This window comes from Aythya ferina, assembly GCF_964211825.1.
Source record: "Aythya ferina genome assembly, chromosome: 2".
Classification (NCBI taxonomy): Eukaryota; Metazoa; Chordata; class Aves; order Anseriformes; family Anatidae; genus Aythya; species Aythya ferina.
In genome coordinates this window covers 71,530,756-71,556,892 of record NC_140297.1, presented here as the reverse complement: position 1 = coordinate 71,556,892, position 26,137 = coordinate 71,530,756, and the positions used below count along the sequence as shown (strand labels likewise).

The 26,137-nt window shown below is 38.7% G+C and overlaps 2 protein-coding genes across 13 annotated transcripts in view; one reads left to right on the top strand and one right to left on the bottom strand.

Moving 5' to 3' along the window:
• Positions 1 to 9,825, bottom strand: part of LYRM4 (LYR motif containing 4) — a 91,692-nt gene extending 81,867 nt beyond the window's left edge. For 3 of the 4 annotated variants that reach the window (XR_014689217.1, XR_014689218.1, XR_014689219.1), the window contains exon 1: positions 9,603 to 9,825. Coding sequence is in view for 1 of the 4 variants with exons in the window: in XM_084508262.1 (XP_084364388.1) it covers positions 9,603 to 9,688 (86 nt within the window). In the remaining 3 variants the exon portion in view is untranslated. The remainder of the gene's footprint in view (positions 1 to 9,602) is intronic. The other variant, XM_084508262.1, reaches the window with a different exon arrangement.
• FARS2 (phenylalanyl-tRNA synthetase 2, mitochondrial) overlaps positions 9,785 to 26,137 on the top strand; it is a 254,089-nt gene continuing 237,736 nt past the window's right edge. For 6 of the 9 annotated variants that reach the window (XM_084508248.1, XM_084508247.1, XM_084508251.1 and 3 more), the window contains exons 1-2: positions 9,785 to 9,839; positions 15,502 to 15,578. The gene's annotated coding sequence lies outside the window, so the exon portion shown is untranslated. Of the gene's footprint in view, positions 9,840 to 10,413; positions 10,433 to 10,547; positions 10,566 to 15,501; positions 15,579 to 26,137 lie in introns of those variants that run through there. The other 3 variants (XM_084508256.1, XM_084508254.1, XM_084508253.1) reach the window with 3 other exon arrangements.

Genomic DNA, 26,137 nt, shown 5'->3' with positions numbered 1-26,137 from the left:
GAAGGAATCGCATGCTGTGCATGAGAAAGATGGTGATAACTTTATGACAACCTCAGAAGACACAGTGAATTATTCTCACAGGAATTTAAGGCCCAAATAAACTCACAGATTGAAGCTGAATTGTATAGGCTTCAATACCCTAATGAATTAGTGATTATTGGCAATACGTACTTTGGAAGTGATTACAGCTTCAGGGAAAGCTTTTTTTTTTTTTTTTTTTTTTTTTTAAACGAAAGGTACTTTTCTCTGGCAGCTGAAATGAGATAATCTTACTTTTATATGAGCAAACAACCCAGAAACAGGTATTGAATGGATCTAAACCAGGACATGCCAGACAAGCAGACTCAGAAGGGGTGTCAAGACTTGGCAATGAAGTCTGTGGAGACTCTTGACTGCTCTGACTGTTGTCACATTCAGAATCTGGCCAGACATTTTGAAACTCCAGATGATTTGATGTTCAGCTGCATTTATTTAAATACTGCTTTGGTGAAGTAGATACAAAAACATAGTTAGTTCTGCCAAATTATAAATCAACATTTTCTCAATTTAAGTTAAACATCTGTTCATCTAAATGCTACTGAGCTCAAGAAAGAAGAACACTGCAATTTGATAGAAATGAACTTGTTATAAGACTTAACACAACCATCTTGGTTCCTGGTTCCATCACTGTCTTCTGCAATGGCTTTATTTATTGCTGTAAATAGGATTTTTTGAAGAACAGTTACTGGTATGGAACAGAAGTGATTTCTTGACCTCTTGATACTAATACCCACATAAATGCACGTACACACACACAAGCTTTATTTACTCTGTGCGTAGGTTCTTTTTTGCTAGAAGAATTAAATGTGATCCAATCAATTACAACTAGTTAAAGAAAAGTTAGAAAAATATATCTAAGCAACAGCTTTTTCCAAGACTTTGTAACAAACATGATGTTAAAGAAAGTCAAGTCATTAGTACTAAAAGTCTCTGGCTGAATATCTGGTCTTGCTGGTCAGCACGTTCATAGCACAAGACCTACATATTTTCCAGAGGAATACTTAAGAGATTTTATTTAATACGCATTTTGTTATGGAATATGGAATCCGAACACAACTGAATGCTTTCACTGTTATCATACTGAATGCTCAGATTTAAGTTGCATCCTGAGAAAAACATTAGAATTTCATATAAAGAAGAGGTAAAGCGGAACAGAATAAAAAGGATAAAAACATACAAGGGAAAAAAAAAGCAGTTTTTCCCTAATGCCATAACTAGCCAGAAGAATATTGTCAGAATGATTTGTGACATCATCTTTCATCAGAAAGGACTATAACATCAAGAAGAGTCCCAAAAAATACTCTTCATTAAGGATGTCCTCCTGGAGAGGTCTGCATAGAACAGTCACAAAATGACTGACCCAAATATTCAAACATGTTAAAAAAAATAAGATTTTGATTTCTTTTCATGCCTGTCTTTCTGGGAAAAACAAACAATCGTGTACAATCTAGAGGTTGCACTTTTGTGGTTAGTAAAACCAGAAACCATGGGAAGAGCTTTATCAGAGATGTTCAGACAGTTATGAGTTGCTATAGCAGTGGTTCTGATCACCCGCAGTGTCCTTTTTTTTGCAAAGTCACTCTGATTTTTTTTATTTTATTTTTAATCCAGAACTCTGATCTGAAGAATACTTGAAATAATAACTTGTGCCTTGTGTGTCTTGAATAAGTCTGAATGTTACAAGGCCAGCGGCTTCTCATTGTGGGCAGCATAAGGAAGGATAGTCAGGAGCTCAATGTTAAAGCCTCACCCAAGAGCAAGAAAAGGAGGTGGTGAGCTAGGACAGTACTTCAGTACTTAAGAGCTATTACTACATTGCAAAGTGATTTCATTTACCAGAACTCATATGCACACATCTATTGGCATGAATCATTACCAGAGACAGTAATTTTTCCATCGCTCTCATTAGTTCCCAAACAAATTCTACTGGTGATTAAATCTTACATAAAAAGAAAAATGTCTCTGTTCTACTGTGCTACATAAGGAATGTAAATAATGTCTTGGATAACAACTACATCAGATTTACTCAATTTGTGTGCCTTTACTAAAATAACAAAGTCCATTAATTTTTTGAGGAAGACTCCACTCATTTGTTTTCCAACTATAAAACTTCAAATTTTTAAGAGCTCTGGATGCCATTTATGTGCTCCAAACTCTTCCTTGCATGTTATTAGTATTTAAAACTCTCTTCTGGGGGAACAAAGTTACAATAAGATTACAATGAAATCACATCAGAATTGATCTGTAGCTATCCTTTATTGTTTTGAAGAACATAATTTTACAGAGCCCAAGTGAACGTGTTTGGAAAGTGACAATTATCATACTCCTTTTAAATCCAGGAAAGCAACTCAAAATGAATGCAACCAACTGTACTGGGTCTGGCTGGAATGTTAACTTTCCCGGCAGCAGCCCATACAGTGCCGTACTCTGCACTTGTAGCTGGAACAGCAGTGTTATCACACCAGTGTTGTGGCTACTGCTGAGCAGCAGTGGCACAGCATTGGGCCTTTCTCTAACCCTCCTAGGGGGTGGGCAAAAAGTGAGGAGAGAAACATCACTAGGGCAGCTGACCTAAACCAATCAAAGGGATATTCCATACCATGTGGTGTCACACTCAGCAAGAAAAGGTGGAAACAGGAAGAAGAGGGGAGGGGTGGGCTCTCGTTGAGAAGACGTCGGTCCTCCTCTCGAACACCCGCTGCGTGCGTTGAGGCCTTGCTTCAAGGACGTGGTCAATCATCGCTCATTTGTGGGAAGTAGAGAGTAATTTCTTTCCTCTGCACTTCCATATAGCTTTCATTTATTTTGTTTGTTTGTTTTCCTCCCTTTTTCCCCTTTCCCTTTTATTTCCCCTTAGTTAAATTGTTTAGTTCATGGTAGTCTTTATTTAATTATTATAATTATTTCCCTTTAATTAAATTATCCTTATCTCAACCCGTGAGTTGTTCTTTGCTTTACTTCTCCCCCTCCTCATCTAAAGGAGGGGGAGTGAGAGAGCGGTTGTGGGGTTTAGCTGCCCAGCACGGTAAAACCACCACACCAACAATTCTGATGGAATGATTTACTACCGGGGAAGTTACTATCAAAAATCAAAACATTTTGCAAAATTGTTTCCATTTGGTTTAAAATTCCATTTCAGAGAAGAATGGTACCTAATGGTTATGTTTTGACATTTTTGGAACAGAATGTTTTAGCTGTTTTTCCGAAATATTTTATATATAGAATACTTAAGTTAAACTGAAATACCTAGTACTGTCAGACCCAAACTCTGACAATTTGAAATCATGTCTGCATTTATGCCTCTAGAATTTCTTCCTAAGTGCTTGCATTTCCATGTTTTACTTCAATTCAGAGTGCTATCTTCTTAGTCCTTTCCACAACTCCAATCCTAAAAGTACCACCTTGCAATACTGACGCCTCTAGTCAAAGATATATTGTTTCTGACAGAACAAAGCAGTATATATAAGAGGCCCTCAAATAACATTATTGCAAAAGATCTGCACAATTAACACTGAATAAATGTCCAAAATTTAACTATGCAGAGAAGACGACAATATTAATAGGGCCAACCACAAATACGTGTCAGGAACAAATTGTTTTTATAGAACACTGTTTGTCTGTGATTTTGGGTCACAAAGCTGCCAAGCCAAAACAAGTATGGGGAACAGCATGTGCCAGAAATGCCCCTGCACCATGGGCTAAGAGATACCACAGCTGCTTGCAGCCCTGACTTTTTTTTTCCCCAAAAATACTTTTTCAGGGATAGCCACATACTCATCACAAGGGAAACTAACTGAAAAAATCCTGAAGTTTATTATCACTTGGAACACAGCCAGCAATTACACAGCCAAGGAAAAAAACAGATGCTGTAAGGCTGCATGTCAGTCATCTTACTCTTACAAAGAAGTCGGACAGCTCTTCTGGACAGAACTGACAGTTTTAATTTCTCTGGGTTTCTTATCTCAGTTACAGACTACCACTTAGGACAGAATACAGTATTTTCTACAGCATGGTATGTCTCTGTTTTGTTATGATTGTTTTGGATTTTGTTAATTTAAAAAACAAACATCAGCACCATTCAGTCTTTTTTTCCCCTCCCCAATACACAGTGATGTGATACCCAGAGCTGACAATCTGCTAGCAGATCTCATCAATCACAAACATCATTAGGAGAAGCAGCAAGAAAAACGCGTATCCAGCTTGGGTAACTGTCACATGGAAAATCTTAACACTGTTGCTAAATTAGCTGAGAAAGAAAGGTGTGAAAGAACCAATGACCAGATTCCACATCCCATAAGCAAAGCAAGACTCTCATTAAAGTGCCCGAATAAGGTATGGTGGGAGAGGAGGAAGAGAAAGAATACCATTTTGGAAATGAGTTTATTTATTTATTTATTTACATTGTATTTGATATGAATTATATTGTCAAACAACTGCTCAGACAGAAGCCAAGCCAAAGCAGAGAGTTCCGGCAGGAAGAGCTTCCTCCGGTCACCCTCTTTCCAAAGGTCCCATATACTCAACTAAATTGCATCATGTAAGAAACTATCTAGATCCTATAAGGAAGAAGGAAATCAAGGAACAACTGTGATGTACTTATCGTATATTTATGCTCCATCAAAAAGTCCATTTTATTCTAATTGACACAAGGTATTAAGGGGCTGGATGCAGCGCCTGTGCCCAGCTGGCAGCGGGAGAAGAAGAAAAGGTTGCATTAATTCTCTAGCAACTCAAACACCTCTTAACACTACAGGCACCAACACAACAAGTTTGTAAGGAAACAAAAAACAAAAAAACAGACAAACAACAAAAAAACACACGTGGAGGATAGATTAAAAACAAGGCAGAAAGATGAAATGGGATTTAATAAGACACAAAACAGCTTTTAATGACACTTTTAAAAATTAAAGACCTGGAATTCCATCTGGGAGATGAGAAGATGAACATGATTAGAATTGTTCTGCATATCTTATGTTAAATTTACGGTCAAGCAGTTCCCTATAGCAAAGTTTCACATCTTCTCCACTGCCTAATATCTAAGAATCGTATCACACAGAGTATAGAAAAATTAAAACAGTAGTATATTGACATACTACTTATTATGTCCCAGTTCCTTACCTTAGCCCAACAAGTTGATCAGCACACTCAGTATCTGAGTAAGACTTTAACTTGGCTAGCAGTTAAAAAGAAGACTCAAAACATAAAAGACAATAGTTAAACAGCAACAGAAACAACCAGAAATGGTGCATCAGTAAACCAGACCCTTGTCCAACGACAGCCCTTTTTTTTTTTTTTTTTAAATCCAAAGACCTGATCAATCTTTACATAACAGCAGCTGGCTCTCAAGATTCTACCTACTTTCACTTTCCTGTTTGCAAAAAACAATTAATTACTGCATACACAGGAATGATTGTCAGCTGAAATATTTTTCTAAATATAGATCAGTATACATATATATATATACACACATATATATCTATAGATATATCTATATATACCTATATCTATCTATATATATATATTTAACCTTAGGTCAGTAAGTTACCACCTCTACACATACAGTATATCTGGACATCCAGGCCAAACTTAATGACAGTGAACATGAATAAGAGACTATTTTCCTACCCACCTAGACTCACTGTCACTAATAAAAAGAGTAAGCACTTTGTTTATGGTAAATTGAGATATTAAACCTACTGCAAAAACACAGGAATCAAACATTTTTTGGAAGAACAGCTTTAATGCCAAATGACTAAAACCACCTTAAGAACAATGCTCTGCCCTACATAGTAGAAGCCCTGGATTTTCACTTCCAGAACTTTAATTCAAAATAAGAAGAAAAAAGCCACGTTTATCACAAGCAACTTCTGAGATTTTTAAAATTAAGATTTTTTACATTGATAAAATCCATTGTAAAAAATAACAAAAAAATAATTTACTTTTAAAAACAAATCTATTCAATATTACTTCTGAAGTTATGGCCTTGTATTAAAAGCTCAGCTTACAATAGTCTATTTTTAAAGAAGGTAAAGTAGCACTTCGGTGTCAGATATGCTGTCAGAAATTTTAAAGTTAAACCACTGCAAACTTGAAGAGCAATCAGTAAAGTATCACTTGATGGAAAACAAAGTTTGTTGAAGTGCTAAGCACTTTCTGAAAAAGATTAAATCAAAATCCCATCACCAGCTATATCACTGAAAGCAGGAAAAGAAACCGACACTGGAAAAAAAAAAGCATAACTTATTTTGCTTATTGGTGTTCTTAGGGTGGCAGAGATTTGAAAAAAAAATCAGATTTACTAGTTGCAAAACCTTGAAGGACACGGCTCAGATGGAACTGGGTGCATTTAATTCACTTGTTTCCAATGCAAATGCTGTTTTGACCTATTTCTTTCCCTGGTTCTTCTATATTCTGGGTAGTTTTATTAATCAGGTAATATTGCACATTCTAACAGAAAAATCAAATTCCATTAAAATGTGATTTATATGGACAAGAAAAAGACTAGAAAAAATACAATATCCACCAGTTAACAGAACATAATGGGCAACAAATATATGATAAACCATACAACACCTTAAACAAACAAATTATTTGCAAAAAGTTTCTGCAAACGGATTTGAAGCTTGTGACACTGCTCATGATTACAAGAAATTAAAAAGTGAGAAAGGAGACCAGCAGGAAGAGAGTAACATGATGTTTCTCAGAAGTTGGTAGTCAGTATTGTTCTTCATAGGCCAAGGAAGACTGAGGACCAGAAAATCATAGTGTTCATTAGCTGGAATCTCTGGAGCTCGTCTAACTCCTACCTGAAGTAGGTCTACCCCCAGCAAGGCCAGGTCAGCCATGGTGCAGTTTTATTAAAACTGTCACAAAAACTTTAAAAAATGGAAACGTCAAAATCTCTCTGGGTGACCTGCTCCAGTCCTGCACTACCCTGTCACTCAATTCCAATGAGTTTTGACCACTGAGTGTCAGCCACATTATACAAACAAAAAAATTCAAAGTTCAGGTTATTCACATTGGCTATCAAATGTTTTATCAGTTTTTACAGGTTCATAAATCCTTTTGTTTTCCATACCAAAAAGAGATATAACATAAAGCTGTTATATAAGTTGCAAATGCAATTTTTTTAGAAAAAAAATTAGAAATTACAACCTTAATTGAATTAAATTAAGATTGTAATCTAACATGTTACAAACCATCAGGGGATCTACTTTTTGTCAACCATGCAGAGAAGACAGTACACTCATTAAAAAAACACCTTTTTTGACTCAAATCTTAACATCTTCCACCTTCATGTATTGATTTTCCACCAGTACAAATCACACTTCCTTCTTCAGACCATCTGCATAGGTAATGGGGCAGAATGGCAGACAAGAAATTACTTACTGTCTACTAAATCCTCCTCTGCTGTTAAAACCTGGCCAGCACACCTGGGCTGTGGAACACTCCATAATGTTTAGTGCTGGACTCCAGAGACAATCCTGAGTGCTATTATTCTAAAGATGGTCAGTGGTGACCACAGCTACTTTTAAGATCTTAATGCTATTTTTCACATTTACAGCAGTAAAAGTTCTGTTGGGGTGCCAGTAGAAAATTTGCTATTAGAAGGTAACATCTAGAACAGAAAATTTACACAACAAAAATATTCAATTTTACATCACAATCTACATGTACACTTCAGAGAAAAAGCATAGGAAGCAAATAAGGAGCCAATAACCAGCAGATCATCCTCCAGATGTACACTTATAAATACGCACTGTTTGCAACCGTGCTCTGAAATTCTCCAGCTGAAGTCATGAATCAATAGGATTCATCTTCAGTATGTCCTACCTTGGTACAAGTCGGTTCTTTACAAAGTCACTAAGTTTACTCCAGGGTATGGCAATATCATGTTACAGCAGCCCCAAGGACACAGCAGAACTGCTTATCAGAAAAGAAGCTCACAGGCTGTCCGTTTTAGCTGTGGGCGCGGCATAAAAACCAAGGCAGAAGGGTTGTTGTGGTCCCAGCAGATCCCTAGGTGTAATAGCTGCTGCCAATTGGTTCCCACTAGAAACTGCTGCTGAGTTTAGCGCTCACAAACACGTATGCACACCAAGACTTTATGCATTTGCCAATTTTATAGTATCTAAGGACAAGGCCATACAAAACTAAGCAAGATCTTTTCTTAAGAAAAGTGAAAGCTTACACTGTGATATAGCACCAAAAGATAGCAGATACCCAAGGTAAATGCATACCTTCTGATTTCAGTGCTGTAAAATCTGTTGTTAGTATAAAAACACTCACCGGTATGTTTGCTGTTGTGTGATAGGCGGCCTGGTCTTTGAGCTGTAAGCCAAAATTTCCACACAGCTGAGCCCCCCTCAAGTGCATATCTCATTTCTGGGGAACCTTGGTGGGGGTGTGGACTCTGGATGTAGTTTACACAGAAGAGATGACAACAGCTTCTTATATCCCTTGCTTTCCATAAGAAAGGAGCAGGATAGAAGCAGCCCACATATGGCGTGAGGCTGGTGCCACCACTTGCTGCTGGCCTGCTTCCTCCCAGCACTGCAGGGCCAGCTTTCTCGCTGACGGCCCCCAGCACAAACACATTGCTGGAGGAAACACTGTGGCCCAGACAAGCAACTACACACAACAGCTCACCAACCACACCTCTCACAGCCTCAAGCCATCCCCAATACATGTGATCCTCTTGCTACCATCCAGAATAACAGCAAGCTGGGATCCTTGAGACAGCAAGGGGAAGTTTTGATAGCTGGGGAACTAAAGGAGAGGAACATGATGCACACATGCACAGCTGCAAGGAGTCAGCAATAAAGGCTTCTGCACTCCAGTTGGGGTCTGGCCCTGCAGCCTTTCCTCTCAGGGCACTTTCTTGCACTTAAAATTTGGGGAATAGTTATTCGTTGAATAGTACAGACCCTGCCATTATGTGAGTTCAAAGGCTTCTGCTTCCAGCTCCATGGTTCTTGCCAGGCTGGAGGTGATTCACAACAAAGGTAGCTCACATGTCTCTGCGGTTCAGCGGAGCGGCAAAGTGAATCTGCTGCCAGTAGGTAATGTAATCATGACCGTACTGATGGGGAGCAGCCCCTGTGAATGCTGTGGGTACCCAAATATGACCAGGCACCCAAATGCGACTAGGCCTGTACCTGTAGCACACAAGTCGATGTACCCTTGGCCAAATACTGCTGCTTAGGGTTCACAGCTAACCACAGAAAGCAGACACCCACTCCATACAGCAACCTGCGTGGCTGGGCGAGCGCACCTTACAGCGTGCTCCACACATTGAGCTCGACCTCGGGCACAGCGGGCTTAGGCAGCGAGCCCAGCCCGGGCAGGGCTGCAGCTGGCCCAGGGCAGGACCCTGCGGGGCAGCAGCTCCTGCAGCCTGCCACCTCCACCGGGCACGGGGCAGCCCCCCCTCGCCTGCTCCAAGCCCCCCAAGCTCAGGACGTGCGCGCAGCGCCGGGCTGCCCCTTCCTCCTCCTCCTCTTCCTCCCCACCCCGCTGATTTCCACCCCCGATCCCCTCTCCAGGGTCGCAGGGACGGGCACCTGTAGTTGTATCCGCCGAAGCGCTGGCTCTCCCGCAGCAGGGCCCGGTAGAGCCGCAGCACCTGGGCCCGGCTGGCCGCTGCCATGTTGCCGACAGCGGGCGGCTCCTCCCGCCCGGGCCGCCTGTCCCCGCCCGCAGCGCACGGGGCCGCGCCGCTTCTCGGAGACGCCTCCCAGCCGCCCGCGGCGGCCGGGCAGGGGCAGGGGCAGGGCGGCGGCGCAAGGCGCGGCGGGGCGGTGAGTGGCGGCGGGGGCCTTGCCGCGGACACGGCCGCCAGACCTGGGCCCGAGTGGGGCCCAAAGCCTGGGCAGCCCGCGCCGGGCGGCATTTGGCGGCGGGCGGGCGGGCGGAGCTGGGGGGGGTGCTCGCGGGTCTGTGCTGTGGCCCTGTGGAGGGGGGGAAGGTGCAGCGTGGGGCTGGGATCGCTGTGGGGCCTGGAAATAAACAGCAGCTGGCGGGCACTCGGGAGGTTTGACGCGAACAGCAGGAAACGCTGCGTTACTGTGCTCTGGCACAGGTGCCCAGAGCAGCTGTGGGGTCGCCCTCCCTGCAGACCTGCAAAAGCCACAGCCGTGCTGGGGGGCTGTGGGTGTGGAGCATTCCTCCTCCAGTATCCCCTTTCAAGTGGAATGAAACCATACCTAACGCTTCATCTGTATCGCTACAGCTCAGATACTGGTTAAATTAACCTCCCTCAGAAGCTCTCACCGTTTTAACCAGGGTTTCCCCCCCCCCCTCAGCACTTTCATTTTCAAGATGAAGCCTCCTCCGTTTACCATTTCTCGTAATTTCTCCATAGCCATGAGAAATGACCACACCGGTTTTATTGGTGAGTTTAACACACAGGCCCACGTGTCTTAAAACTGGCCTTGAAGGGGCAGTACCCAGGCAGCAGCCCATACACACAGTGCCTCAGTATTGTATGGTCCACAGACCAACAGGTTACCCCAACAACTTAACGAGTAGGTTATATTTGTGGTGTTCTGTAGGAACACCTATCTGTTCTGTATGTTCTAAACACACGTATAGGTTCTATAGAACATATAGGTTCTATATAGGTGTTTATTTGGTAAATCTTAGACTTTATTTTCCACTGTTGTGAGGCTGGGGCTCTTGTTCTACTTAACCACCTCCTTTGTTGTGTATGCTTGAGGCATCCCAGTCCTGTTGTTGCTGGGAACCACATGCATAGCATCCTTTTCTGCTGAGAGTTTTGCCCCTGCAGAAGAAATTTGACTTTGTAACTTAGATGTCTGTTGCCCCAGCTGTATTGATAATATCAGTAATATGGTTTCTGTGATTACATGTTCTTACTTTCTTTGCAGTGTGTTTTGTACATACAGCGTTTATATATATATGTATATATATATATATTCTACATGTGTCTCTGGCAAAAGTGCTTAAATTGTTGCTGTGGATTGAACCCATGTTTTGTTGTATACATGTTTGAGTATTATTGTTTGTGCCAGTTGTATATCAGATGCAGTTGCATGGAACTAAAGTACTTCTTAAATAATAGAGATATCAGTGGAGCTTCGCAAACTCATCCTTGCATGCATGCTTACGTGGTTGCTATATTTTAAAAGCCCTTTTAGGCTGTTGGAAACTGAGATTTTCCGTACATACCAAATTTCTTGGATGTTCATTTTATCATAAACCAAATCTAGAAATTTTATAGGAAAAGTTGCATTTTTATAGAAAAATGCAAGCCAGGGAGGTGCTGTGATAGGCGTAATGTTTTTGAGGCCTTCCTCAGAAGTCTCCTCTCGTCTCCCGTTTCTGTCTTAAACTTTATTTAATGTCAGGAGATAAGAACAATTTTTAAGCCAGAACTTCTCTTTACGCAGTCAAACTAGTGCTGTTGACTGGAAAAAATTATTTTAATGTGTGTTTTCCTATTGCTTTTTCTTGTAAGCTATAGATTATGTCCTCAGAAGTCCCGTCGTTCTGTAGCAAGTGGGCATTACCTCTGCTATGACTGAAGTCTGTAATTTTAATATGATGGGTTGCATGTTCCTGCTTGCCTTATGTTTAGGTGCATTACTGCAAGCCTGCAGAGAATTTCAAGCACAGACTCAGCCCAAATAACCACTGTTGTGTCCTGTGACATCACATTGGAGCCTATGTATGGTGAAGCTGAAGAGATGGCTTTCTTAAACTGTCTACTCCTGTCTAATGGGAATCCATACTTTAATTTAGTTTAGACATCAAGTCAGGACCAGTCACCAGTCAAGGCATGGGAAGATGTTTTTCTTTAATTCTCCTCCTCCCTTTTTTAAAAAAACACCTCTGGTTTAAAACTCAGTGCTGTTTTATTTTTACCATTTATGGGGATGGGAGAAGAGATTTATTTTTTAATTGCAGGCGTGCATATCATTGAAGGGGGTTGGTCAGTGTTCATTTGTACAGAAATCTTTACTTCTGGCATTTGGTCTGAGGGAGGAAAATGGCCTGTGCTTTTCCTTTCTGCATCTCTTGTGATAAATAAGCGATTTGAGAATGATGAGTAGTATTGATATTTGGAATAGTTACTAACATTTTGAATTTGTAGCTGCTTAAAAGAAAAAGAAGGGGAATTTGGATGACATACCTGAAGAGACCGTGGACTGGTGTGAAAGGAAACAGCTGTTATATTCTTCAGTACATATTGGATGTTCTATTGTACATTGCCAAATTGCTCCTTGCGGTACACTATCTCAGCTTTATGACATGGCACTCAACACTTTAAGAGAACATGTGCTTTCCTGTTATGCTGCTGTTCATGTTGATTATTTTTCTTTTGGGGTCAGAATGATAATTGATTGTTGTGATATTATCATCTCTTAATTATTATTTTCCAGTTTGTGAAAACTTGTTAACTTTTCCCTGCTGCTGTGGTGCTTTCTCTCTCTCTCTCTCTCTCTCTCCTTTCCCGCAGTTAGTGTTGATGGACAGTGAGATCCTATCCGTCCTAGAGTAGATCCTTTAAAACAAGGGTGGTAAATCAAGGGAAGTTTTGGATTTCACTCACAAACGTAATGAATTACAATTTAACCATTCCCAATAGTGAGCAAAATTTCCACAGTATCAAAAGGAAGCCTTGAGTGTAACTATGCTTTTTTTCTTTAAAAAATATATATATATATATATATATTTATTTGATTGTCTTATAGGACAGGACATAAGAGGAAATTTTTAATCAGGAGGAGAAACTTCTGTGTTTCAAATTCATCCCTGCTCCTGAGTTATTTGTGCATCTTGGAAAACTCTACTTAAGATTTCAGAGGGAAGAAAAAGCAGGAGGAAACTCCTTTGTCATTTTTTATGTTACCCCATTTCTTTCTGAACTGAATTGCAGAATGTTTTGTAAAGTAAGACTTTAAGAATAGCAATAATAATTAAAAAAAAAAAAAAGCAAACATAACACACCAAAAAGAAAAAAGCACACCTGAATTCAGCAGTTGGTTTTCTGAAGTAATACTTACTCAAATCAAGAAATTCCTGTTTTATCATTGCTCTTAAATCTGTGCTAGTTCCTGATTGCTAGTGCTGCAGGTATTGGACTGGAGGGAACAGCAAATTCAGTTTTTGTTTTTTGACCTTAGTTTTAATTCTGTAATTTCCTGTGGCTATGTGCAGCACCAGAGTGTTTCATGGCCATTGTATTGCCTGCTAATTGTGTATCACGTTAAGCAGCTGGACAGTGCAGTTCAGCAATCATCAGATAACATCTGGATCAATGATGTGCTGTGTTGACATACACTGTTTATTTTGAAAGATGTTGATAGCAAACATGTGTCTATGAAATACGTTGAAATTCTTGAATAAAAAATGCTGTAGCAGTCCAAAGTTAAAAAGATAATTTTGTTACAGGAATAGGCCAAAGAATAAGTAATAGGGGATTAATATTACTAATAATGTTCAAATAATTCTCTATGTAATAGCTACATAAGATGCATGTGACACATCTGACCTTAATGCTGATGAAATCCAAGGTATTTTTCTGGACCAGGAGCCAAGGAGTGAAAGTATTTCCAGTGTGGTCATTTGCTATACTGAAATTTTACTGAGAAATTTAATCATGGGAAGAGCGAAGGACAGGCTTTATTTATTAAGCGTTGTCATCCATGGCCTCATCAATTCACAAGTGCTTTCTCTGCTGTGCTTTCCAGTTTCATCTTGTCGAGACTTAAATAACTTCCTTTTCCATGGGAAAAATAATCTACTTCATATCATGTCTTGCTGTTAAGTAATGTTTTCTGCTTCTTAGCCTAAGCCACCCTCTTACCTAAGTTCATCCTGCTATTTCAGCTATGCCTCTTGGGGTCACTGTGTGTAATTCCTCTCCTCTCTTATTTACACCATCATCGTACTGTCCACAGCTGTCATCTAGCCAGGCTAACTTATGTAGTTATTTTGATTATTTTTCTTCTTTCTACGTAGATCCTGCATTTTTTAGCTCAGAAATCAAGCTTAGCTAGAAAACAAGGACTGATACTTTGTTTAAGAGTAACTGATAATCTCTCTGTAGCCAACTCCCTTGTATATTTTTTGCTGATTTGTGGTTTGCAGTTGATGGGCTGGTTATAGAGGGTGCTGCCAGCCTTTTTATTAAGGACTATGATTGCATCTGAGACATCTTGCTAGAGCAAAGTTTGTCCTTCTCTTGAAATAAACTCTCTTGAGTTTATTTCTTATTGTATGTGTGATTTGTATCATATATGATTTTTTTAATGCAAATACGTGTACAAGCAGCACGCAGTCATGTGGTGGTCGTAAAGGTGAAGGTCAAGCTATTCATCCCTGATTTTCAGTGCTGCAACATTGCTTCATTCACATCAGGCACTGTTCTGCAGGATTCTCTCTCTTTTTTTTCCCAATTACCCAGACTCACATTCCAGGTATGGGAAACCAAAGGCCACCTGTAGCTTGTGTGCATCCTGGTTCTTCCCTTGTTCCTGCATTGTGGGCATGGCCCATGATACAGGGGCTAGCTCCACCCAAGTCATGGGCTATTGCTTAAGTCCTCCCTGAATTTCCACTTCACTAAGTGTTTCCTAATGAATACTTGTTTAGTGGTGATTTCCTGGAAGCAATTCCTAAAGCAAAGTATCAAAAGGAGATATCTCATTGCTATCAGCTAGAGTGGAGCTGCTGTAGGAAGAGTTATTATCCAAGGTAAAACAAAAGCGGGGAGTGTTGTATAATGTGTGGAAAGCATGTAACTGGGGAAAGATGTGACCTCTGCAAAAGGTACATGTGGGACACTAATATTTTGAATTTTTACTGAAGGAAGGTTAAAACAAAACAGTGGTTTACAATACATCTGTAAAGCAGTAAGGATGAGGTAGGTTGTAAGTAATTTGCCTGTTTTAATTTTCTGACTGTGGTGAGGAGAGGGGAGATGTGGCTTTCCATTTGTGAGGTGTTTCCCTTTTATATGATGCCGTGCATCTATGTGACATCTTGCTCTGTTAGCTTTGACTTCTGGTCCAGAAAAAAGTTTAAATATGAAAAAAAAAAAAAGCAAATCTAAAGAGAGTATTTCTGATGTGGGAAGGAGTCATAGTTATGGAGTAACGTTTTCATTGAAATGAGGAAAATAATAGACCTGTGTTAGAGCACTGTAGTAATGGTGGTCTTTAAGGTAATACTTTAATTTTGCATGATCCTTCGCATTTTTGATCTTTTATTCTCTGTCAATATCAAGTTTTTGTCCCTGGAGCTCTGGCTAGCATTCATAATAGTGCATTAAGAACATGTTTATCAATATCTCATGCTTCAGATGCATTTATAAGATAAGATAAATTGTCAATATCTCCTACGTGCCTTCACACTTCTAGACAGAATTTTCTTCTAATTTTATTCCTGTTCCAGTTCTTCATATCTGGGCTGATTGTGTCAAAATTTACCTTTCAGCCTGTCTCTGAAGAGAAGGAATGAAGCACTAACAGGCAAAGGAAGCAGGGCTGCAAAAATATTATCTCCAGTTGCTGGTAAGTGCTTACAAATACATTTAGTATTCTGAATCTGTTTTTGACACCCGCATTGTCAACCTTTTTCGTTAATAACAAGTTTTGAGTCTTTGTTTAAAATAGTAACAATAAAAATATATTCATCAGCAACTGTTAAAGACCTTGCTACATATCTAACATAGATTTCATTAAAACGTATATCTAACGTACAGATTTAATGGGTTTCCTTACTCCCAATACCAAGACAAAGAAAATGATGAGATTCAAGATACAAAGATAGGCAATAATAATATTCTAAAGGACAAGTTATATATTTGCATTGGAGTCCATTTCTTTGAGTATGGTTCCTTTGAAAGCTGTCCAACTATACAGGCAGTAAGTTTCTGTTCAGTGTGAGAACAGCCAATACACTGTCCTTTCTTTACAGACCATTTATAGTTGATCCAAGTTGGAATCCAGCAAGGATGAGGGGAGAGTGAGCTCAGTGAGCTTAGATGAGAAGTAATAGTTACAGCCTTACAAAATCTCACCATTAACTTTCCAATGTTATTTTCTTCTCCTGGACATAGAACAGGTTAAAAGGAGAGTGTGTCTGTGTATCTTCATAAAGTTCTGTGTCTTAGCTCAAACTGGGGATGAGCATGGATTTAGGTGGGGTTGCAGACTGATGAAATGTAGCTACCAGCTTTCCCGTAGGGGTAGGTTTAATGTTTTACAGAAAAGCAGCAATGGGGAAGGAGTAGTTTGAAGTACATTTCTGGCAAGTTTTATGGAAAGCTCACGTGTCTGGAGTCCTGCATTTAAATATCTGCTTGTTCTAGAAGTTTTGGGATTAGCTTTTTCAAGCATGTCTCATAACCTAGGATCAGTTTTGTTGTTTTTTTCCTGGTGCTATACATACTTTCCATCAATTTTTTTGCAGGTGAGTTACGTGGTTAACTTTCACCTTTTTTGAAAGTAATTCCTGGTGAAGTGTGTGTTATTAAAGCTGAAAAAGCAGATAAACGGGGCAGATTGTCGGGGTTCTTGCAGAGTTTTACTTGTGCTTCTTTAAAAAAAAAAAAAAAAAAAGTGTATGATTTGAAAATTGGTTTGACATAATCTTTTTGTTTTCTCAGTTATTTTTTCTATAACATAACTTTTCTTCTTTTGCAACACTGATTCCAACTTTGATTTTATTATACTAACTGCTTTCAGGGTGAAAAACTATATAGTGCATTATTCCAGCACCTCCTTTGGGAAGTTAATGTTCTAAAATGGACAGATACAACATAGCACATACAAAATATTCACCTACTGAAGAAGTAATTAAATGTCATCTCTCTATAAAGGTTTGTTGGACATTGAAAAGCTAGTTGTCTTTTATGTTGGCACACCAGCTTTGTCAAGCTTTATGGAAGAAAGTTGTTCCAAGCAGAGTGATGTTGAGTGATAAAGTAAATGATTGAGTGGGGATTTACATAGGTTATGGCATCTTATGTTTTATGTAACATAATTGGTTAGCTGCTTTTTCTGTTTTTCATCCTCTTTCCCTCCTTGCACAGACTGTTTTGTATTCCCCCATCCCTCACCCTGCAATTTATTTTATTCTAATACCGCCATGCTTCATTGTTTTCTTGTGATAGATTTTAATTTAACGTTCATTCTACAAACAAATTCTGCTGGATATACGAAGACTTGAACTCTCAGTGGAAAAACCATGCTTGTTGTATTTTTTTAAAATTTAATTTTAATAAATACTATTCGAAAGACCTCGCAGGTTCTACTGACTCGTACTTCTCACCTGTTATTAAGAGTTCATTTGACCACAGTGTCCCCTGACTGCTCTCATTTCAAACGTGGAGTGACAGAGCCTGCTAGATGTGTGGAACTTCGCATGTTATAAGCTGCAATTTTACAAATGGTTTTGAAGAAAAAATAAGAGACTGTTATATTTTAACTTCTTGATTTTCTTAGTATGCAATGGATGTGACATTAACTTAAGATTATTTTGTCATTTATCACCTTGACCTATAATAACACCTTGTTCTTCATTACTAGTAGAAATTTGATTCTTTCATGTTGTTTTCTCTCTTTTCTGCAATTTGTATAGCTTCTTCCACCCAGCCAGTATGTATATCTTGGTTCAAAAATGCAAGATGAGAGGATATTGCCTTTGTTTTCTGAAGAGTAGACGTGGAAATACTTCCATGGACCATAGTTTGTGATATGTATCCTGAGCTCTGTGTTTTCTTTTCAGTAAGGCTTATTTTCAAATGCCTGGTGTCACAGAAGGGTTCTCTGATGTAATTACGATATATAGCTTTCTCAAGGCCTTTCAAGCAAAGGTTTTCTTTCAATCTCTGTGCTGTGCTTTGTCTAGAGTAAGCATATCAACATTAGCCAGCGTTACAGGATATGTTACCTGGTAACGCTAAATTACCGTTCATGCTCAAGCATGATGCTGCTTGGGAGCCCATTGTGCATATTGGTGCTGTGTGCATATTCTATTTTCCAGCATTAGTGATAGACAAGTAAGTTAGCGATGCTGGTCTTGTTCTTTCTATTGCAATACTCTCACACTTTTTTTTTTTTTTCTTTGTCTTGTGGTAGCAGGAATGGATGGAGACAAAATTTAAACCTGTTCTTATGACACTTCCTTTGCTTTGCTTGCTACAGAATATTTTGGAACTAGTTCTCTAACAACTTACAGGAGGTGTCCACACCTTTTGAACGTTGTAACGTCAGTAGTGTTCAGACATGATCAAATGTAGTGTTACATAGTAGGTATGCCTGAATACATATGAAATGTCATTGACTAAATTAATCCTAGCTGTAAACTTTAACAGAACCAGAGCACAGTTGTATCAGGAAATAAGAACAGATTTAAGCAAATTCATCCTAAAACTTGTCTGGTATTTATTTGAGTAGGCAGAATTTTTAATTGAGGGATTTTATTTTAAAATTTCTGAAAGTATTTCTTGGCAGCACTGTCTATAATTCAGTATCACTTGTTGCAGTTAAAGCATTTTTAAAGAAAAAGACTGTTTTTTACCCTTAGACTTTCAACATATTTAATACATTTCTTTATATATATAGAGAAAATATTTCGTAATATAAGTAGAATATTTACAAATTGTGTATTCTCTGGTTATGAATGCATAGGGGTTAACAAAAGACAGGAAACTCAAAGTAAAATTTTAAATCTTGTTAATGAAGGTTGGCTAGGCAGTTAATTCATGCAAGTCTTCTTGAATATGCTTGTTTTTAGGAAAGCAAAGTAAGTCTTTCATCTTGCAGGCCAGCAATGTTTTGGAAGACTGATGAGGCAGAACAGAGTCTTGATAAAGACATGGGATTTTGAAGAAATAATTATCTGTCCACCTGTGGATTAAATTTTATTGCTAGGATCAAGGAAATAACAGCAGAGTAGTTAAAATAATATATAGAGAGTAAATAAGGTTACTAAAAAGACCAGAGTAAAGGAAGCAAGGCTGAAAATGCTCAGCACTGCAGCCTTATGTGGTTTTTATTTTATCTTATGAAATTTGTATTGCTGTGAGACCAACTGTACTGAGACATATACTGTGGCTGCATGAGACTTGCTGACAGAGCTGTTCAACTTATTTGGGAATCCTGCTGTTCATGTACATCCAGCATTTTGTTTAGTTGAAATGGCTTGGAATGAACTGCCATCTAGAAACCTATGTGGTAGGCTGCTTTCCCCCACCCCCCCTCCAACTCCTGCCAGGTTAGTTGCTTTTTTCTGTACATTTTTTTTCTGTCTTACTAATATCTACAACCCATGTGATTTGTTATGGAATATTAATGATGGCACAGTGTTTCTAAACAGATTCCATAACACAGTATTTATTTGCAATTCCAACCTAAGACTTCGGATTAACGGTTCTTGTGAAATGAAGGGGACTTCTGCTTCTAAACCCTATTAGCAGCGAGGGAACACAACAGACTAAATCACTGACATGTTAGTGGAAGAACAAAAAAATCTTCTGATTGTTTTCTTATTTGCTCAGTCAACAGAAAAGAGCTTCAGAAATGAGGAATCATGCTAAAACAATAAAGGCTTTTGCATTATGTAAAGCAAAAATGTCAGTAAGTAGAATTTACTTCTCAGTACAACCTGCAGGACCCCTTTATGTGTATCAGAGATAATGGGCCCTTAAGGACAGTGAGCCCGTAGCAATGTTTTAAAGTAGAAAAAAGTCTCTCAAATGTTTTCAAAAGCAACATTAGTGCCTGGGTGAATTTATAGGAAGCTTTTTTTACTCATACCTTAATCTATAATACAGCCCATGTTATTCTGCACATATGTCTATATTCACTCAAGAGTTGAGGTTAGAACCATTTAGTATTTTTTAGAGCAGGAAGGATGTAAAGTGGCTGACTGGGTGGCATTGCGTATGCAATTTTTATTGAAACTGTGTCTGAATACCATTTTTCATTTAAGCTTGTGTCCCTATGTAAATGGAATGTGAAGTTTCAGATACAGACACCATTTCGCCTGTCAAAAGCTGACAGCTTCAGTTTTCATTTAAGTTACTCTTGATTCTTGAACAGGGAAGAATATTTTTTATTATTTGATTTCCTATGCAATGCCCACTAGATTTAAGACATTGTTTATGTAATGTCTAGTAGCACTGATGCATATATTGAATTCTCAAATGGAGATTTTACTCCTGGCCAGCTCTGCCTTAAGTCAATGAGAACCTTCATGCTGATCTGAACAGAGATTTGCTGAAACCCTGAGTACCAAGGGACTGAATTAAACATCTGTGTAGCACTGGGAGATGAGTTTTGAGGTGATGAAATTAAATGACTTCATTTTTAATATGGTCACCTAGTGAAAAATAGTATGTGAAAAAGCATTGTTATCCAGAACTGAATCAAAGGTTATTCAGATAGGTTGCATATATGTGTATAGTAATGCCCACTTGGCTGAAGTGGTCCAACAGTCATAACATTGCATTAGAAATTTAATTAGAAATAGGCAGTTATTTGATCCGAATGTACGCTCTTTTTCTTTGACTTTAAATGACTACAGATTGTCATTCTCTTAATCTTAGGAAGCCTTATAGACTTAGTGCTCTATTTCAAGTGCATTGGACTGACATTTCCCATGCTCGGATTCTGCGATATATTACTGCAGTGGTGAACAATGTGGTACATAAATAAATTTATAATGAGCGTAAACCTGTCTGTGAAAGATCTAGTTGAAATCTTTTAGAACTATTGATGTAACAATAATAGTCTGTTTTCCCTCAAAACCGGGAGTAGCCTCTAATACAGCTTTATGAAAAAGATTATTTAATTGTATGTAACATAGTCAACTACCAAATAATTCACTTAAAATTCAGCTCTGAGGGAAGATACAATATCTGTAGACTCATGGAGTCCTCTTCACTTTCACACTGTCAGAGTGCTTTTGATAAAGAAGAAAGAGGATGGAGTAGCAGCTAGCTGCCTGGAACTGATCCACAGCTCATTGAATTAAATGGGATTTTTTTTCACTAGCTTTGATCATCCTTGGATTGAACCTGTATGCATATGATCTAATTAGAAGCAAGCTTGGGGAAATGCTGGTATGTTGGCTTTTCCAGTGTCTTGCCTACTGAGATGGTATAAAACAATGTATTTGTATATCTATGATATGGCAAGTGTGGAAATACTGATGGTGGCTTTCCTCACGCTGGACCTCGATATGAAAGCTAGACATTTTACTGTTATAGTTTGAGTTTGCCTGAGAGGAAATAGTTTTTTAATGTCAAATGTTTAGTTGTGCAGTAACATCTTTACATCATGCCTCATGTTGAGGGTATCACTTATCATGCTGTCCTTTTGTTTGTTTAAATCATGTAAAGTGGTACAGCTTCTTGCTGGGAGGCACCTTTACGTTTTACGCAAGTTTCAGGGTTAACCAGAGGAAACCTCTCTGTGTAAAGCCAAGTTTATGTCAGGTTTGTAGGCCAAGCCATTGCTCAGTCATAGTTGAAGATGGCTAAATGTTCTTCCTTAGCCATCTACCAGATTTCTATCATGATATTTTGTGCTGTGTTGCACCTTGTCATGTCCGCTGTCCCTATGCCTTTGCTGCAGCAGTTCCTGAAGTTAAGATACTGTTTGTTGCAAGGCAAGGTGTTGGGAACTGGTTGTGTGTATTTACACTGAACGTGGAGATTCCGCATGGATCAGTCTTGTATTTGCTTTGCAAATATTGGCAGATACTACTGTGAGTCTGAATGATTTACAGTCTAAGGGTTTATGAAAGCTAGCAGGCTTTCTACGTGTTAGTAGTGTAAGTAGGAAGAGCAGGTATTAATACCAAGGTAGAAAGTGGAGTGTTAGCTTGTATCCTTTCTCAATTTAGCAGTAGTGTAACTAGTCATGAATCTGTCACTTGGATTTACTTGCATTTCCCATAGTTTACACCCAGTTCACAGCCTGATAAATGGGGATTCTCTGATGTTATAGCTGTATACATATCATGGAAATGAGCCTAAAAAATGAGGTCTACATCAGTCAGAAAATACTTAAAGGAGCCCCAGATTTTTTCACAGGGGCATTTAAGAATTACTGAAGCAACATTAAGTAGTATGCCAGCAAGATACTGGGATTTTATGTGGTTCTTGCGGCTTTACAAGAAAAAGAGCTTATGTACTGTCTGCAACAGGGCATATGCCACTTTTGAGGTAGACATTGCCTTCATAAATAAGCATAACATGCTCAGACCACGCTGATAAGTGAATGTGTACCCTAAAATCATTGTAGATGATATAAAAATATGTGTGCTTTAGGGAATGATCCAGACCTGGGAGAAGGAATGGAATAGGTGATCTAATGTTACTTTTTTGTGTCTAGCTGATGACTGATGAGCTCGTATTGCTAATTCTGCATTTGTGTTTGAGAAGAGACCTAGGTAAGCCTTTATCTCAAAAAATTGATAACTTTTTTTAGAAGGAGAACTTCATTTCTACAGTACAAATCTAAGAAATAGTAGAGAAGTCACGTATTTTTGTTCTCCTGTTGTGGTGTCACGTGGGAACAAGAGCATGGAAAAATATTGTTTAATAAATTAGGAAGCAAGGTATCTATATCTTGCTTGTTATATCTTTAAACATTACAGGTAAATGATCAGGATATTGTTGTACATGTTGGGAAAACTTCAGTTTCAGGTTCTGTCAAAAACCTACTGTTTGACTGCTGAAAGATTTTTGAAGATGTAATTAGAGAGTAGTTTTCTACTTTTTAGGATTTGGTTTCTTGTGTTTGAATACGTCAGTTGACTTCTCTGTCTCTTTCAAAGTTTAGTGTTCCTGTATAGTTTACTGTTTCAAAAAACTATCATCGTTGCTGTCAAATCTCCCAACACTTCAAAAAAGAGCATCTTTGGAAAGCAGTGACTTGCATACATCTGCCCAGGATCACCCACAGAGAAGCATGCAGTTTATGTGCTGCACAGCCACTCTGTGCGTATATGGATTGACTATGAAGCATCTCTAGTAAACCCTCGCTGGCTCAGGTATAATTCAGTGGCAGCTTGTTTCAGATTTCTGGATGTTGATGTGTTCACACTTAAACGTGTTGCAGCCCAGTGAAAGCAGTGAGTATCCTGGATGAATGATATCTGAGGAAGTGAAATAGATGGTACGTGAGTGTGATCTGCCCCCAGAGTGGCAGGTTGGCTGTGCGTTCTTTAGCAATGAGAATAGACTGAAGCTGTGTCATTTCTGAGAACACGAGTGATACTTTCACTTACACTGTGGCTGGGTGCTTTGTTTTGCAGTCATTTTTGAAGACACTATTGGGTTGAGTTTAATGTTATTCTTAAAAATTAAAGTTTTAAAATGCGGATTCCAAAGGAAGTGAAGGCTGCAAGACGGTATGTGTACATCTGCTGTCAGTCCTTTTTCCGCTTCTCAGTTAAATTTCACAAGGGGTATCCAAATTTCAAAAGACAAGTTACATGTGTAGGTTGAGGAAAAAAAGGCTGAATAAAGGACAGCACCTCTATTAACATTTCAGATAAAGCAGAGGTAATGGGGTGAATTTGTTCCTTATCACTGAAACTGCAAAAAAGCTTTGCCTCCAGACCCAGAAGACATAAAGTTTTGCTGGTTCTGCTGCTTGCAAAAAAAGCTTACTCTAAGCTACTGAGGGTGAATTATCTTCTGTTGGCTGACACATGGTACATAAATGGAAAAGAGAATAGTGCTGTCTGAAGTATTTTTAAGGAACTGAGAAGGCATGCTTTCTGAAAAACAACATGTAAGCTTCTGTTTAGAAGAATAGTGTATGTCCATAGGCTTGAAACAGAAGACATAGTTTCTATGAAATCACAACATTTGCTAATGATCTCCAAGACTGGGAAAAGTAAATGTAAGCTGTTAGAGTGCTGTAGAGGGAGAAGGCTGCTTAAACAACAAACCTTACACTGACATGTCTACGTCTTTTAAAGCTGTCAGTGTGTTGCCATCATCTGGAAAAGGACAATATAGCTTGTCATAAATGTAACAACTTTCCTCCTCAAATGAACGTCGCTGTGGGTGATACATGAGACATTAAATTAATTATTTTTTTAATGAAAGCTGTTCTCATTTTGTGGTTTTAAATTCCTTGCTACAATTAAATTCTGAAGTAGAAATATTCTAGGTATTTGGAAAATAAACCCAAAACTAAGAAATGTAGCTTTGCAAATAGAAGTCCATAAAATCCATTCATCTATACTTTTTATTTTTCATTTTTATTTTTATTTTTTTTATAATTCTGGTGGTTTGGTTTACTGTAGGAGTCACAGTTTATTCTTCCAGCATATATTTATATATGTTTTTTCCTCAGTTCTGTGGATAAGCAGCTCTTCAGAGGGCAAATTCTACCATCTTCACCTTGTAGAGTTGCGAAGTCCATCAGTATGTTACGTTGATAGCTAGACAGAAAGAAAAGGTAGGGCATTTGTAGTATATCGAGCACTTCAAGAAAGGCATAGACAAGGAAGTTAGTAGAATCAGGTTTGTAAGACCTGAGAAGTGAATGTGTAAATGTGAGATTTCTCTTTGTGTGACTTGTCAAGATACTTGTGTAGCTTTCATTCTTTCCCAAGTTAGGCATGTATAGTCTTGGGAAATATGCATTAAGTATAGGTTTGGTTTTGTGTGTTAGCGAGCGAACTCTTTGGGGAGCGCATTACATTCCAAACAGATGTGATTACGCTGCCCAGAGGAAATGTGGAAACTCATCCCTGAAGGCATTCAAACCCAACTGGATGAGCTTTAGCAGCCTCCATTAAATGGATGTGCTTTGGACAGTGTATTGCATTAGGCTACCGCTGGGGGTGTTTTCTGAACCTACATGTAAATTGTTCTATGATTCTCTAATTCTGTGACTTACAGAAGTGAAGCTTGTACATGTATCCAGTTCTAAAGGAGTCAGGTCCTCAGGACTGTTACCTTTAGGAGAAGTTAAGTCCTGTCTTTTCTAAGCCCAGCTCTGACTGTCTGTATCTTGCTGTCATTAGGCTTTGCTTTCCTGGTGGGCAGTTTTGCACTGCAGAAGACTGTAACCATCATGAGAAGTTAAGATGTGGGAGATAGCCCCTTATCAGAACAGATGCGTTAATTCTCTGGAGGACTTAAAACTGAGATTTTGAACAAGTTTTTGTATGTTGAGAGCAACAGGGACAACGAGGAGAATTTCAGTTGCAACACTATTGGGCTGTTTGTATCTGGATCATGCTTTTGAGAATTCAACATACCTTTTTTTCCCATTCCAGGGGAAAATACTGCAGGTCCAAAAGGTGATGGAGAAAGATAGCTCACCGTATTTTCTGTATTCCTTTCCCATTGCTTCTACTGAAGGATTTTGGAGCAGTAACACTATCCCAATGTATGCTTGGACAGTTTGTACTACAGTGAAGCAGCCAATTTGATTGCTTGAGCACCATAGTACAAAAAAAAAATTTAAAACAATCTTCCATGTAACTTGTAATGGTTTGACGAAAAAGAATGCATTTTCCTTGTGTATACACACAGGAACACCCCACTGCAACTAAACAGCCTGCCTTTAGGAGATAATGCCTTAGGTGGGCATGGTCAAGTGAGGATCTGAACCTAGGTGACCTTGCTCTGTTACTAGAAATATTCAAAGCAATATGATTTTTTTTTTTTTAAAGGCTAGTAATTTAAAATTGAATTCCATTGCTTGAAATACGAGGTGTTTTATAAAAAATAAGATGACAAAGTAGTGGTATATTTACTGACTCTCCTTCAAGATGCTGTTCTGCCAAGCCTACTAGGTAATATATTTACATTCTGAAATGGTGTTGTATTTTATTTCACTCTTAAATATAATACTGTGGAGTACATAAGATTTGCAGCTGTCAAACAGTATCTGCTCAGAGCATCACTGATGATGTTTAATAAAGATCTCATCACCAGCTGCAATACAAATTTTGTGGAAAACCATAGAGATATTTCCTACCAATGATTGATAATAGGCTTCCCTTCTGATGGCCTGCCCAGCCAGAACCTTTTTATATTTATAAGCTGTGATTTGAATTTGGAACTGGACTCTCTAGCTTTTACCCTCAC